This window comes from Podarcis bocagei (genome assembly GCF_964188305.1).
Source record: "Podarcis bocagei genome assembly, chromosome: 15".
In the NCBI taxonomy this organism is placed as follows: Eukaryota; Metazoa; Chordata; class Lepidosauria; order Squamata; family Lacertidae; genus Podarcis; species Podarcis bocagei.
In genome coordinates, this window is record NC_138141.1 from 11,796,323 (window position 1) to 11,812,830 (window position 16,508).

Consider the following 16,508-nt stretch of genomic DNA (forward strand, 5'->3'; position numbering starts at 1 on the left):
ATTATCAAGTGTTGGAAATGAACACCACCCTTCATTACATGCTAAACAGAAGGCTGCGCTTGGAGTCTTAGTGCTCATGCACACACAGCCCACATTAAGCAGGTGCGGGAAACTGGGGGTCTTCCAGGTGTTGCTGAACTGCAACTCCCATCAGCCCTGACCATTGGGCTGCACCTGCTAGGGTTGATGGGAGTTGCAGTTCATCAACATCTGGAGGACCAACAGTTCCTCACAGCTGCATTAGAGACATGCAGTAACCCAGACTGGGTGCCTAGTGTGGCTGCCCCTGTTCTATAGAATAGCATTCCTTTCAAGATACAACAGGTGCTCACTATCTGCTTTCTGGAAACAATTGGAGACATTTTTGTTTTGACAGGCTTCCCCAACTGGATAAAGTGGGTGTTTATCACAAGTATCTACCATATTTTTCCATCTATAAGACGCCCCCATGTATAAGATGCCCCCTATTTGGGGGGATTCAGATTTAAGAAAATGGGGGGGGGGAGATGTACCCATGTATAAAACACCCCCTAATTTTTGACATTTATTTTTTAGGGGAAAAACCTAGTCTTATACACGGGAAAATATGGTACTTTGCTGTGGTTTCAGTCTTGCTTAAAATATATTTGCTGATATTGCGTTTTGTTCAGGGTTGTTCAGAAGGCAGTAATAAATCAAGGGTTTAGAAGTGTCCTCTCTCTCTTCTTTGGAGGCCGTGCAGAAGAAGCTGAACCCTGAAGAACGACAGTCGCGGCAACAGGATTTTAACAAGACGTCTCCAAAGGGAAAAACAGGGACGAGAATAGGAAACAGCTGAACGAGAATAAAAGCTGCCCCTGGGAAACAGGATAAGTTGAGGCCAGGTGAGCTGTATACCTGCTCAGTCTGCTGTCCAGGTACTCATTGTTGATGGACAACTTCAAGGTTCACTCCTGATCTCTGTTCTTACACTTCTCTTTAAACCAGACTGGGACTGGACAGCCTTTTCGGCAGAGGACTGTCCCATGGCAATATTTCATGGACAGAATTGTCTCGGTAGCACATGTTCTATACACTGACCATGAAGTCTTTTTCTAAGTGTGGATCTTTTAAGTATGCAACATAGCACCCCAGTAGGGTGGTATCAATAGGGAGAGGGAAATAGATTCTGCTGAGATATATTTTCTTTTTCTAGCAGAAGCCCTAGAGGTAGGGAACCTCAAAGCAGCCCAGTGCATGGAGTATAGAATGTTGGGATGGTGGAAAGGAATGGAGTAGCCTTGAAGAAGGCATGGAACCCTGAACAGGAGCACTCCATGCTGTAATGTTTTGCTGCAGGTTCCGCAGGTCTTCATCGAAGCAGAGGGAGCAGAAATTCCCTTTTCTTAGTTCTGGGACAAGTTGGGTGTTTAAGCCACCTCAGATGTTAGGCAACAGGTTCATTAAATTTTGAAAACTGAGGGAAGAGCAGAAGGCACACATACTATAAACCTCCATCCTATCAGATGTGCTTGTGTTATTCACCCTTCATTGGAGAGCAAAAAGGCCATTATTGCTCAATGTGCAACAATCGCACGTTTCTCATGGTGGAGCTGCTTCCTGGCTTCACAGGAGTCCTTGTCCAGACAAGAAATGCGGCTGATTCCTTACGCTTCGTTGCTGCTACACTCCCTGGCGGAACTGGAACTGGAGGAACCTGAGGCCTGTCTTCCTTGTGAGAAGGGGTAAACCTCTCTCACCATCTTGGTGACGAAGCAGGGCATTTCTTTACCTCCTCTGTATTTCCCTTTCGCTTCCTGCAAGGCGACTGTCCCGCTAATTCGGGTCATCAAACTGGCAACTTCAAGATGGCATTCCTCTCCTTCTAGCAGGTCCAGCAAGGCCTTGAGGAACATGGATTCCCACCGATTGATGAACGAAGCGTAGCCTGAAAACACCAGGAAAAAAGAACTTGAAGAGCATTGGTCAGCAAGGTGGTGCCTTGAAAACAAATTTCTTGGCAGCAATCATGCTTCTTCTATTAGAGCTACTCTAGTACGTTTCAGCCACAACCCCACAAATCTACCCATACAAATGCACACTTCAAAATCGGAAGAATATTTGCTTCAGCCACTAGCCATAGCAATGAAATAAAATGTACTGAAGATAGAGGTAAAAACTTAACTATAGAAAATCCATTCTGGGGTTTTGCATCAATAATCAAATTGTAGATCTTATTCTAATTGCCCCCGCTAAAAACCTTGCAGTTTTTGCTGTCACCTGATCATCTTGATCTGCTAAAAGAAAGGACACAGTGGCAATGGTTGAGCGACCCGGCATGGACAATAGCAGAGGGGTAAGGTAAAGGACCCCTGGACGGTTAAGCCCAGTCAAAGGTGACTATGGGGTTGCTTTCAGGCCGAGAGAGCCAGCGTTAGTCCACAGACAGCTTTCTGGGTCATGTGGCCAGTATGACTAAAGCGCTTCTGGTGCAATGGGACACTGTGACGGAAACCAGAGCGCACAGGAATGCTGTTTACCTTCCCGCCGCAGTGGTACCTATTTATCTACTTGCACTGGTGTGCTCCTAAATAAGGCAAAAAAGGTAAAGGATCCCTGGACAGTTAAGTCCAGTCAAAGACGAATACGGGGTTGAGGTGCTCATCTTGCTTTCAGGCCGAGGGAGATAGTGTTTGTTCACAAAGAAGCTTTCTGGGTCATGTGGCCTGCATGACTAAACTGCTTCTGGTGCAATGGAACACTGTGATGGAAACCAGAGCGAATGGAAATGCTGTTTACCTTCCTGTCACAGCGGTACCTATTTATCTGCTTGCACTGGTGTGCTTTCGAACTGCTAGGTTGGCAGGAGCTGGGACAGGGCACTGGGAGCTTACCCCATCACGGGGATTTGAACCACTGACCACCTGATTGGCAAGCCCAAGAGGCTCAGTGGTTTAGACCACAGAGCCACCCGCATTAGAGGGGTAATAGAGGGGTAGTAACCTCACTCCTCCAATCTTTATAAAGAGTGCACACTTACTTGGGCATACTTGGGTGAAATTTGCTTTGATCGTGTACAGGGCTGGGTTGCTAGGCATACATAAAGAAGAGTCCTGCTGGGTCAAGCCAGTCCGGCATTCTTTACTCACAGCCGCCAATCAGATGCCTTTGGGATGCTCTCAGGCAGGACCTGAGTGCAACAGCCCTCTCCATAGCTCAGTCGGTAGAACATGAGATTCTTCATCACAGGGTCTTGGGTTCGAGCCCCATGTTGGGCAAAAGATTCCTGCATTGCAAGGGGTTGGAATAGTTGACCCTCATGGTCCCTTCCAACTCTACAACTCTGTGATCCCAGCAGTTTGGTATCCTGAGGCATACCTTTAAAGCCGTATGCGGCCTAGGACCCACATACCTACAGGACCGCCTCTCCCTGTATGCCCCACGGAGGACCTTAAGGTCCATAAACAGCAACACTCTAGAGGTCCCGGGCCCTAAGGAAGTCAGATTAGCCTCAACCAGAGCCAGGGCCTTTTCAACATTGGCTCCCTGCGGGATCTGATTTCTTTCCACAGGGCACGCAAGACAGAGCTGTTCTGCCTGGCCTTTGGTTTGGACTCAGTCTGACCCTTATGTTTCCCTCCCTTTATGTGATCTATGGGTTACTTTTAAAATGAGGCTGCATTTTAAATTGCACTTTAACCTGCATTTTAAATTGGGTTCCCCTCCTATTATGTTTTCACTAATGTTTACTGGTGTTATCCGCCCTGAACCTAGCTCTGGCCAGGGAGGGCGGGGTATAAATAATATTATTATTATTATTATTATTATTATTATTATTATTATTCCCCCTCCGACACTGCAGGCAGATGAGAAACTAGGTTTTATTTCACCCGCGTCAAAGACCCAGTTTGGCACACCCCCCAACATGCATTTGCATATGGGGGGGCGAGCCTCAATGGTGCCCCTTTGACGGTTTCATCAGGGGCAAATAAACCCAGCTAAACCCCCCTCCCCATAGCTAGGGTTGGAGCTTTGAAGCTAGTAGCAACAGACAGCCTTCCCGTCCCCCTATTTTTTCCTCTCTTTTTTTTTAGTTTTTTATTGTTCTTTTTCAATTTTATACATTTCATTAGTTTGACAATGCATTTAACATTTTGAAATTTGACTTCCCCCTCTTTCTGCGGTTCCTTAAATTACTTTTTAAAAATATCTTCTGCATATCCAAATTCATTTAACTTGTTCATTTAATTATCTACTGTAAATATATACTCTTATAAAACTGCAGGTTATTACAATAAGCTTGCTAATGAGCAATGGACAGCCTTAATCTACCTGAAGATGTCTAATAACTCTTTAAAGTCGTTGAGGTTGATGGTCATCTGACGTACTGTGGGAATGAAATTCATAGCTTATGTGTGGTGAGAAGGAATTGTTTCTTTTGCCTGTCCCAAGCCTTTAAACATTCCATACAGGACTTACATACCTGGACAGCAAGAATACATCACTGCCATGTCTTGAGGAACGGAGAGATAGTGTGAGAAACACTCAGTCTGTGCTTCACCGCTGTCTGTCTGCAGCCAAACACCTTGATCAATTTCCACTCCACGGCAGGCCTAGAAAGCACAGCAAATGCAACCGCTATATGGCTGGAAACCTGAACAGGAGTTTTCTACGCTGCGACATTTTGTTGCAGCAGGTCCAACATCCTAGCTAGCGCTTAACAAACAATACTGGACAATCTGTTATTGATAAAACAAATACAACAAGCAATGGAGCTTTTTGCAATGTGTGTCATTAGTTAATCTGGTCTGTGACCGTTTAATAAAATTTGATTTGATTTGAATGTGTGTCATTTTGAGTGTGTGCCCTGGCTGGTGATTACAGTGGTACCTCAGGTTACATACGCTTCAGGTTACAGACTCCGCAAACCCAGAAATAGTGCTTCAGGTTAAGAACTTTGCTTCAGGATGAGAACAGAAATTGTGCTCCGGTGGCGTGGCGGCAGCAGGAGGCCCCATTAGCTAAAGTGGTTCTTCAGGTTAAGAACAGTTTCAGGTGAAGAACGGACCTCCGGAATGAATTAAGTACTTAACCCGAGATACCACTGTACTTGTAAGAGAACTGGGGTCCGTGAATATGCCCCTATTTTCATTTCTGAAATGTTTATGGCTGTGCTTTCCCCACCAGAGGTATATTTCTATTCAGTGTTTCTGTGTGTGCTTCTAAAAGCATCCTTCTTGTCCCATGTGCCTAACCCAGAGAATAAAGCCTAGATCCTCTGTATTCCGCCTTCATTTGTTGCTTTGAGGTTTTTCCCCTGTCCCAGAACACATTTATCAGAAACATGATCCCTTTGCTGCCTACCCATTTATTTCCAGGCTCAGTTCAGGGCTCAAACTGCAAATACCTTTGAGATGTGCTGCTTCATTTAACATGCAGGTTTTTTGTTTTTTTAAAGTGCAAATAGCATCACTCCAGAGGGGATAATTATTGGGAGAAGGGGAAATGTAACTCTTTCCTCCCTGCTGGGGTCTTGAGAAGGATGCCTCTTCTGAAGCTGGTACAGTGGTACCTTGGTTCCCAAACTTAATCCGTTCCAGAAGTCTGTGCCAAAACCAAAGTGTTCTAAAACCAAGCTATGCTTTCCCATAGAAAGTAATGCAAAATGGATTAATTTGTTTCAGACTTTTAAAAACAACCCCTAAAACAGCAATTTAACATGGAGTTTACTATCTAACAAGACCACTGATCCATAAAATGAAAGCAATAATCAATGTACTGTACTATAAAATAAATAAGACAGAATTGTAGGTGATAAAAATAAAAATTATTATTTTTTCTTATGTGCACTGATGATAGTCATTGTTTGGTTGGGGGGCTTTTATCCATTTCTGCAGTCACACAATCAATCAATCAGTAGCTGAACTGGGTTCCACACAGTCACAAAAACAAGTCACAAAAACGAAGTCACAAGCCACAGTCCCATAAAACGAAGAACAAGTCACGGTCAAAAAAATGAAAAAGCCACACAAACATAAACGCAAAAAAATAGCAAAAACAAAAGCTCCAAATATCACCTCTGTGTTCCGTAGGTGCTCAGGACTCAACAGCTGACAGACTCAACCGGAAGCCTCTGATTAGCAGTGGGGACTTAATTTAAAAATGGAACACACACAACAGGAAGTGGAACATGTTCAGCTTCCAAAGCAAAGTTCACAAACACCTACTTCCTGGTTTGCAGCATTCTGTGTCCAAGTTCTTCATAAACTAAGCTGTTCTAAAACCAAGGTACCACTGTATTTGCCTTTGGGAGGAAATCCCCCATGTTGAGACCAGCCACGATGAGTCAAACATCCGGGAAGGTTCAGAGAATATAGGTTACACTGATACTATGAGTCTAGGAAATGCAATAAAGTTAATGCAGATAATTCCTTGATGAACAAAATGAGTTTGTCCCTGATGACAAATGGGCAAGAAAATAAACCTTTTCCTCTTCCTTTTGGCATTTGAGTCATACACTCTAGAACTGAAACCAAGCACATTCTGAGTAGCTTTTCCCCCCCAGAATGCAAGGTTTTACATGGGTTAAGGAAGCATTTCATGTATTGTATTTTTTTTAATGTGTCTCGATATTGTGGGATGTAAACACAGGAGCAGTCAATGACAACATTCCTAGAGTGTACATGTTAGAAACATGGGGAGGGATGTCTGTCCAGCAAGCAGGTAAACTTCCTGGGGACGGACTTCCTCCACATGTGACCAGAGGTGGGTGTGGCCTCACCTGTGCAGGTAATGACAAGCACAGGGCAGGCAGCCATCTCTCTCTCTCTGCCATCACCTTTTGAAGAAGCAGGATGCCCTCTTGGCTCTCAGCCAAGAGAGGAGAGGCCTATCTTCCTATAAGATAGATTCTAAGTGTATTTTACCTTTTTAAGCCTGTCTGCCGTCTGGGATCATATTGTGAACAGATCGTGAGTAAACTCTTTTATACTTTTATAAAGACTGTGTTGTGTCTTGTATTTTAAGAGGGAACAAAGGGGAAATTACCAGAGTAATTATTATAGAGGTTCTAGCGAACCTGTGCACACGTTACCGTTGCGTACTTAAAGGGGAATGTATATAAACTCTGCTGATATTTTGGGAACTTGTTAGCACAAGTTGGATAAGGATATAATTAGTCAATATATCCTCTCCTGCACCCCAGAACATTCCCACAAAGGGTTAGTGGGCCCAGTATTGCATATTTCTGCGTATTTTTGAAGGATTGCATTGGATTGTGATTTTGAGTTGAGTAGTATTTTTCTGAGTTAACTTCCTGGTAAGCACATGGTCCTTTGTTCCATTGTGCAGTGGGGATTAAGCAACCCCCCCCCCTTCCCTCAGAGTTCACAGTGACCCAAGGCAGTGAAGAATTGTTTTGCATTTTGAGATTTTTGAGATTTTGATTTTAAAATTTTGAGAAATTTTGAAATTTTGAAGAATTTTCAAATTTTGGATTTTAAGATGGCTAGAGCAGCTTTTGATAGTGATGCAAAGCTAGGAATGCCTGTGCTGAATGAGTACAATTTCATGCACTGGAAGCAGCGCTTGATAGCATGTTTAGATTATAAGCACATTTTGGAAGCTTTAGAGCCTCAGCCTACAGGATCGTCTGAGGAGGATTTAGCCAAGATAAGTGCTTGGAAACGCGTGAACAGTGAAGCTAGACACATAATTTTGAGTGGACTTCGTGATGAGCAGCTATCATTAATAAATAGTACAGATGATGCATCTCAAATCTTAAGAGATATTGAGCGCGTGTATGGAGAATCTAGCATAAACAGCTTCAGAAACTTGGTGTGTAAATTAACCAGATTGAGGATGAATTCAAAAGAGGAATTCACAGAGCACATCAACAAGTTTACTGAGATTATTCAAAGAATTGATCTGACTCCCAAAGCTTTTGATGAGGATACAAAGATAGCATTTTTGTTATCATCACTTGGACCACGTTTTAGCGCATTTGTAAGTTTGATGGCTCATAGACAAGGTCTGACTTTTAAAGACTTGATTGGTTATTTAAAAGAAGAATGCAGAGATAGAGCTGAATCTCCAGTGAGAAATGCTAGAAGCAAGGACAGCAGTTATGCATATAGGCAATGTACAAAGTCCAAAGAGATGCCTAAGAAAGTGATTTGCTTTAATTGTAACAAAGAAGGACACATTGCAAAGAACTGCAGAGCTCCTAAAGCCAAGAAACCCCACCCCTTTCAGCCAAAAGGGGAAAAGAAGGGGAAATGTGAATGCACATGGTTACTGCAAGAAAGGAATTTAGCTGTCCAGAATCGTGAAAATAAACGTAATAAATGGATTTTAGATTCAGGTGCCAGTTCGCATTTTTCATATAAAAAGGACTATTTTAATGAGATTAATGAAATAAATGATGAAGAAGGATCTGAAATTGAGATTGCAGATGGCAACATTGTTAAAGCAAAAGGTGCAGGTTCCATGAGTCTGAAATGCAATATAAACAATGAATGCATTGAGAACACAATCTCTAGAGTTTTGTACGTTCCAGAGCTGAGCTGCAATTTAATCAGCGTGTCCACTTTGGACAAGAAAGGTTTCCAGGTCACATTTGGAAATGGAGAATGTAAAGTGACTAGAAATGGCAAAGTGTTTGCTCAAGCAAAGCTAATAAATGGTGTATATGAGCTTGATCTTTCAGAGAACCAGTCCGCAAAAGTGGCACATTCCAGCCAGAAGGATGAAGCAGATCTGGACTTATGGCACAGAAGGCTAGGACACAGGGACGCCAGCCTCATTCTGGATCTACAGAAAAGAAATCTTGTAAGAGGTTTGCAGGTAAAGCAGAGCAACAAAGCTCCAGCAAAGTGCATAAGCTGTATTACTGAGAAGGCTGTAAAACCTTCATTTCCACGTTGTGCAGAGCAAAGAAGCAACAAAGTGCTTGACATAGTGCACACTGATATATGTGGACCCATGAATGTTCCCTCACTGGGAAAGAATAGATATATTTTAATATTTCTGGATGACTTTTCAAGATTTTGTGTTGTATATTTCCTCAAAGAGAAGAGTGAGACAGTGGACAAGCTCCAGGAATACATTGCCATGGTCAAGAACAAATTCCAGAGAGCTCCAGCTGTGTTAATGAGTGACAATGGAGGTGAGTACTGCTCAAATGAAATGCAGGCTCTCCTGGCCAAGGAAGGAATTGCACACGTAACCACAATTCCTTACACACCACAGCAGAATGCCATAGCTGAGAGAAAGTTTAGGTCCATTATGGACATGACAAGGTGCATGCTAAAGGATGCACGTTTGCCACAAAAGCTGTGGGCCGAAGGAGTGTACACATCAGTCTATTTGCAGAATAGACTGCCAACTAAAGGTGCAGAGCGCACACCATTTGAACTTTGGCATGGGAAAGCTCCCAATCTGTCGCACATACGTGTGTTTGGAAGTCCGTGTTACTTCCACGTGCCCAAGGAACACAGACACAAGCTTGACTCCAGGGCAAAAGCAGGTATCCTTGTGGGATATGCTTCTGGAGGCAAAGGATACAGAATTATGGACTTACAAACTGGTAAGACAAATGCATACCATGCGGTTTATTTTGATGAATATGGAAAAGTAGACACTAAGAACACTGTTGTGGATTCTTCAGATGAGTCAGAAAGGACTCAAGAGTTTGTATATTTCCCTTTTGAGACCCCACAAAGTAATTATCTGCCTTCGAGTGTTACAGCGCCCCCTACAGGGGACGCACTAGAAGACGCAGAGGACCAGAACCCTGGCGGCACCAGAGATGAAGACGAGGACTCAGATGGGGACATGCCTGCGTTGGAGGAGGATGAGGAAGCTGATGCGGTCGCAGAACCAGAAGTCAGACGCTCATCCAGAACCAACAAAGGTGTCCCACCAGTATGGTTTTCCTACCTTGCAGGGTCGGCGTTTCCACAGGAACCTTCCACTTGGGAAGAGATACAGGAGATGCCAGCTGCAGAAGCCAGTCTCTGGAGGAAGGCCGCGCAGGAGGAGATGGATGCACTGCATCAGAACAAGACCTGGACACTCACTGAGCTGCCTCCCGGTAAGAAGGCCATTGGCAGTAAATGGGTTTTCAAGGTTAAGAAGGGGTCAGAAGGAGAAGTGCAGCGCTACAAAGCTAGACTTGTAGCACAGGGATTTTCACAGCGTTTTGGTGAAGACTATGATGAAGTTTTTGCACCAACTGTGAGGTACAGCAGCGTAAGAATGCTTTTAAGCATTGCAGCCTCCAAGAAAATGAGGGTGAAACACATAGACATTGCTACCGCTTTTCTACATGGGCAGATTTCAGAGGAAATTTACATGAAACAGCCCAAGGGTTTTGTAAAACCACATGAGGCACATCTAGTGTGCAAACTGCAGAAAGGACTTTATGGACTTAAACAGGCTGCCAGAGCCTGGAACCAGAAGTTGCATAAAATGCTGACGCAACTTGGGTACAAGCAAGGCGACGCTGACAAGTGCTTGTACAGTAAGTCAAATAATGGACAATTCTCATACATCTTAGCTTTTGTTGATGACCTGATTATTGCCACAGCAAGTGAGAAAGACTATACACAGATAGTAAAACACCTTAGCAAGGAGGTGGAGGTCAAGGAGCTAGGAGATGTCCAGTACTACCTCGGGATCCAGGTGGAAAGAGAAGAGGACGGCTCATTTCTTCTCAGCCAAAGACAGAAGATCCATGAGCTAGTTGAGCACATGCAGATGCAAGACGCACATCCAGTTGCTACACCGATGGCTACTGACTTCCTGAAGAATCAGCAGGATTCGAAGCAGTTGCCAGACAACAATGACTACAGGTCGGCGATTGGTAAACTTTTGTATTTAGTTACCACATGTAGACCTGACTTAGCTAATGCTGTGGGGATTCTTAGCAGAAAAGTGAATTCTCCCACTGAGCATGATTGGGCAGGTGTAAAGAGGGTGGTGCGATATTTGAAGGGTACCATGAATTGTAAATTAAGGTTACCAGCCGTCAAAGACCCTAAGTTGGTTGGGTATACTGATGCTGATTGGGCTGGGGATAATGCTGATTATAAATCAACAAGTGGTCATGTTTTCATGTTTGGGGATGGACCTGTTTCATGGGGCAGTTATAAACAGAGTTGTGTAGCATTATCTTCCACAGAATCAGAATACGTTGCAGCAACAGAAGCCTGCAGAGAGATCGCCTGGCTTGATCAACTCATAAAGGACTTTGGGTTGGTGAGAAAAGGGCCTGTCAGCTTGCTAGAGGACAATCAAAGTTGCCTGAAGCTGACGCAGAGTGAGAAGTTCCTGGCCAGAACAAAACACATTGGGGTTAAATACCACTACATACGCCAGATGATCCAGGATGGACTTGTGGAACTATCCTACTGCAGCACCCAAGAGATGACTGCTGACATCCTGACGAAACCCCTACCAAGAGAGAGTTTCCAGAATCTACGTGTCAAGCTGGGACTCTGGGTGGTTGAATAAAGTTGTTTATGTTTTGTATATGTTGTATTGCCTGAGAAGGGGTATGTGGGATGTAAACACAGGAGCAGTCAATGACAACATTCCTAGAGTGTACATGTTAGAAACATGGGGAGGGATGTCTGTCCAGCAAGCAGGTAAACTTCCTGGGGACGGACTTCCTCCACATGTGACCAGAGGTGGGTGTGGCCTCACCTGTGCAGGTAATGACAAGCACAGGGCAGGCAGCCATCTCTCTCTCTCTGCCATCACCTTTTGAAGAAGCAGGATGCCCTCTTGGCTCTCAGCCAAGAGAGGAGAGGCCTATCTTCCTATAAGATAGATTCTAAGTGTATTTTACCTTTTTAAGCCTGTCTGCCGTCTGGGATCATATTGTGAACAGATCGTGAGTAAACTCTTTTATACTTTTATAAAGACTGTGTTGTGTCTTGTATTTTAAGAGGGAACAAAGGGGAAATTACCAGAGTAATTATTATAGAGGTTCTAGCGAACCTGTGCACACGTTACCGTTGCGTACTTAAAGGGGAATGTATATAAACTCTGCTGATATTTTGGGAACTTGTTAGCACAAGTTGGATAAGGATATAATTAGTCAATATATCCTCTCCTGCACCCCAGAACATTCCCACAGATATAAATGGAAAACAGTGCTTGGCTGGAAGTGAGTGCATGGAAAGGGTGGAAAACCAAGGAAGGAGAGAAGGAACAAAATGGAGTAGCTGGAAACCTGAACAGGAGCCTTGAACACCGCAACATTTTGCTGTAGCAGGTTCAACATCCTAGCTAGCTTATGGTTGCTAAAATGAATACAAGATTTGGTGGAGCTTTTAGCAACATGTGGCATTTCTCTGTGTGTGCCCCAGGCAGTGATTTTTGGTAAGAGATCTGGGGTTTATGAATATGTCCCTAGTTTCATTTTTAAAAGGTTGAAGACTGTACTTTCCCCACCACCGTTATGTTTCAATACACCATGCTGCGGAAAAGCTGGCAAGCTTACAAGACAGAGAAGACTTTCCCCTGCTCATAATCACTGTGACCGTTTAAGCAGTGAAGTCACAAGCCTGCAGCTACAGAGATTGTCTGAATTTCCCCATCATCCTCACAGACGGTTTACACACAAGTCAACAAGCTTGCAGCTCCAGATGTTACCTGAATGAAGAAGATTTTGGGTTTCCCAGCCAGTTTGTGACACCTTTCAGGTTCTAATATCTGGAAAATACGCTTGAGCTGAACTGGCTGTCCTTCGCAGTCATAGATAATCCCTTCTTCTCCGTGACTGGACAGAATGCTTACAAAAAACTCCCCGTGATCTGCGTGACATTCTGCAAAAGATACAGCATAGAGTAATACACTGCCACCATTCATATTATCTTATGATCCAAACTGATACCCCACCTTTCCAGGCTAATAATAATAATAATTGTTAAGTTATGGGTGAACATATCAGACAACCCAGTGATTCTTCAAACAGCTCTTGTTTATTCACAGGTCAGAACAGAACTGAACTGAAGGGTTCAGTCAGCCTGCTTATATAGAGCTCCACTAGAAAGTAACAGTAACCATTTTCTGTAACTAGCCAATCACTGAACGTCACTTTCAACCCCCTATTTGCATATGTGGACCTGAACTATCTACAGTTTCCCCCTGCTGGCCCAGGGTGAGAACTTCAGTACATAACAACAACAACAACAATTTATTTATACCCTGCCCTCCCCAGCCAGAACCAGGCTCAGGGCGGCTAACACCAATAAAATTACAATAAAACATAATGGGGGGAAAAAACCAGTTAATTAAAATACGGGTTAAAATACAATTTAAAATGCAGTCTCATTTTAGTAGTAGCCCATAAATCATGAGCGCTGCAACCCCATAGTCACCTTTGGACTTAACCGTCCAGGGGTCCTTTACCTATTTACCCTTACTGTGGAGTCATGCATTTATATTAAAGGGTCTCTAAAACAGCTGGATAGCTATCTACTAAATTTTCATTTTCAGTACAAAATTAATGCACAGAAATAAAAGACCTGCTCTCACTCTCTTTTTAAAAAGTCATTGGTTTACATAATGTTTTCCCTTCATGCGAAAGTTACCGACCCTTTGCAACTATGCATTATTTACATTCACATGGGCAGGCGAAGCAGGGTGGCTGGTTATGCCCACGATTTTGGCAGCTTTAGCACACAGCTCAGCTATTGACGCTGGATGAAAAGGTAAGAGGTGGGGCATCATGTGTGAAGCGAAGCAGGGATCCAAAGTTCAAATTGATCTGCTTGACGACGAGTCTCTCGTATGAAGTTCTAAGTGCAAAAGGGGTTGTGTGCGCACACAGGCGATGGCGAGGGGCTTAATCTTTACTATTGTCAATGACTAGCGATTCTTTTAGTTGTTTTAGATATTTGTAATCCACCCTTCACCAAAAAGGTACCAGGGCGGCAGACATTAAAATTAAAACCATCATTAACCACAAGTAAAATTGAAAGTATCAAAGTTGGCCCACGATCTGGATTAAAACACACAGTAATTTAAAACAACAAGTTCAAAAGATGGGTCTTGCTTGACGATCTGCGTTTGTGACAAACCTCTCAGACGTGTTGTTTGCAAAGATTAGCAATTGGCACACAAATATATTTTTGCTGAATCTGGCAGACCAGGAAGCAGATTCTGTATTGGCATGCTATTCTGTTTCCCAAACACAATATAGGCTACACACTCCTGTTTACTCTGCATTGGTGTGCACCCATTGCTGGTTTAGAAAGTGCTGTATCGAAGACATTAGTCGCGATTCACTATCTATCCTGTTGTGTCTTATGAAATACTGTGTTTTGATGCCTCCCTTCCCACCCCCACCCCCCAAAAACTGGCTTCAATCTGAATTGAGGAAAAGGCTTGACGTAGCTGCATATTAAGCTGGTAATGCGTGCACAGCCATAGAATCACAGCACTGGAAAGGGCATCCCTGACCCCTGCTGGGTGCAAGATCTGCAATGCAAGGTGCAACTGCAGCACCCCTGACAGGTAGCCCTGAAGCCTGTGCCTCAATTGTTGTTGTTGTTTAGTCGTTTAGTCGTGTCCGACTCTTCGTGACCCCATGGACCAGAGCACGCCAGGCACTTCTGTCCTCCACTGCCTCCCGCAGTTTGATCAAACTCATGCTGGTAGCTTCAAGAACACCAGCCAACCATCTCATTCTCTGTCGTCCCCTTCTCCTTGTGCCCTCCATCTTTCCCAACATCAGGGTCTTTTCCAGGGAGTCTTCTCTTCTCATGAGGTGGCCAAAGTATTGGAGTCTCAGCTTCACGATCTGTCCTTCCAGTGAGCGCTCAGGGCTGATTTCCTTCAGAATGGAGAGGTTTGATCTTCTTGCAGTCCATGGGACTCTCAAGAGTCTCCTCCAGCACCATAATTCAAAAGCATCAATTCTTCGGCGATCAACCTTCTTTATGGTCCAGCTCTCACTGCCTCAATACATGCAGCAAAAGAAGAGCCTGCCATCTCCCAAGGCTGCTTGACAGCACTTGCTGTTAGGACATTTCTCCTAAAGTGAAATCTTGCTCCACTCATTTATTCCAGCTCTGGAAATGCAGAGGATAAAATTTGCGGTGTATTCTGAATGACAGCCCTTCAGATATTTGAAGAACACTATTAAAGGTAAAGGGACCCCTGACCATTAGGTCCAGTCGTGGCCGACTCTGGGGTTGCGGCGCTCATCTCGCTTTATTGGCTGAGGGAGCCGGCGTACAGCTTCCGGGTCATGTGGCCAGAATGACTAAGCCGCTTCTGGCGAACCAGAGCAGCGCACGGAAACGCCGTTTACCTTCCCGCCAGAGCAGTACCTATTTATCTACTTGCACTTCGTGCTTTCGAACTGCTAGGTTGGCAGGAGCAGGGACTGAGCAACGGGAGCTCACCCTGTCACGGGGATTCGAATTGTCACTTCTTCAGAGTAAACATACAGAGCTCTAAGAACCCAAGAAAAGCCTTGCTGCATGAGGTCAGTGACCCATCAGATCAGACCCTCCAAGTGTCCCTATTTTTCAGAATTCTGGATTTACAGAAGTCATCCTGGTTTTTGATTTGATCCCGGAATGTCCTTAGGACATCTCTATTTTCATCAGAGAAATGTTGGAGGGTATAGAGTTATCCAACCCCCCAAGCCATCTGAAGGCAGCCCTGAACAGGGAAGTTTTAAAAAAATGTTTAGTGTTTTATTATGTTTTTCTATATCCTGGAAGCCGGTCAGAGTGGCTGGGGCAACCCAGACAGATATATACGTATAAAGAGTATAAGTATTTGTATAATTATGATGGAAAAGGACATCACTCTTTTCATCGGAGAAATGTTGGAAGGTATGCCATCAGATCCACCCTGTTCTTACACCAGCCAACCAGATACCTATGGGAAGCTCATAATCAAGACCCAAGTGCAAGAGCTTTTTCCCCTCCTGCGGTTTCCAGAAACTGAAGCCTTGTTCTTTGGACACGTTCCAGGCTGCCAAACACGAAAGAAGCCAAGCCGTACACATACCTTCCTCATAAAGTTCTTCTATTTCTTTAGCTGTCAAGTCAAAGTGAAATTTCACGGCATAATGGCACTTGGATAATGCTATGAAAATCCTGTCTGCTTCCTTCCTGGCTCCCGGTCTTTCGGTAAGTGTGCTTTCCACATTTCTTCCGTGGAAATTGTAATTGACAATGATCAGAGCCCTACTCTTCGTTTGGCTCCCCATCCTAGGAATCACCTCCGCTGTCACCAAACAGAAAGTGTGCACACCTGTAGATATATAGGGTATATATAATCTTTGCTCCGCTGAGCTGTACTATGACTCAGGTTGAGGGTGGGGCTATGAAAGAAAAACCACGATGAGTTTGATTAAGCAGGCTTGGTTGCGTGATATGAAGTGCCAGTTAGACACATAAGGACATATGAACACAGGCCATAAATGCACTGTACATTTAAAACAGTAACATGCCACTTTAAACTGCCAATGGTTTCCCCCAAAGAATCCTGGGAGCTCTAATGTGCTCTAATATAGCAGGGGT

At 44.0% G+C, this 16,508-nt stretch overlaps 1 protein-coding gene across 1 annotated transcript; it reads right to left on the reverse strand.

Moving 5' to 3' along the window:
- Nucleotides 1-664: 664 nt before the first annotated feature.
- LOC308574214 (caspase-3-like) lies at nucleotides 665-16,268 on the reverse strand. Its single transcript, XM_081171833.1, has 4 exons — nucleotides 15,994-16,268; nucleotides 12,619-12,791; nucleotides 4,442-4,571; nucleotides 665-1,906 (listed from the first exon to the last, which is right to left on the reverse strand). Exons 1-4 carry the CDS (start codon nucleotides 16,193-16,195, stop codon nucleotides 1,626-1,628), a joined length of 786 nt encoding a protein of 261 aa, XP_081027959.1. The 5' UTR covers nucleotides 16,196-16,268; the 3' UTR covers nucleotides 665-1,625.
- Between the last annotated feature and the right edge of the window lie 240 nt (nucleotides 16,269-16,508).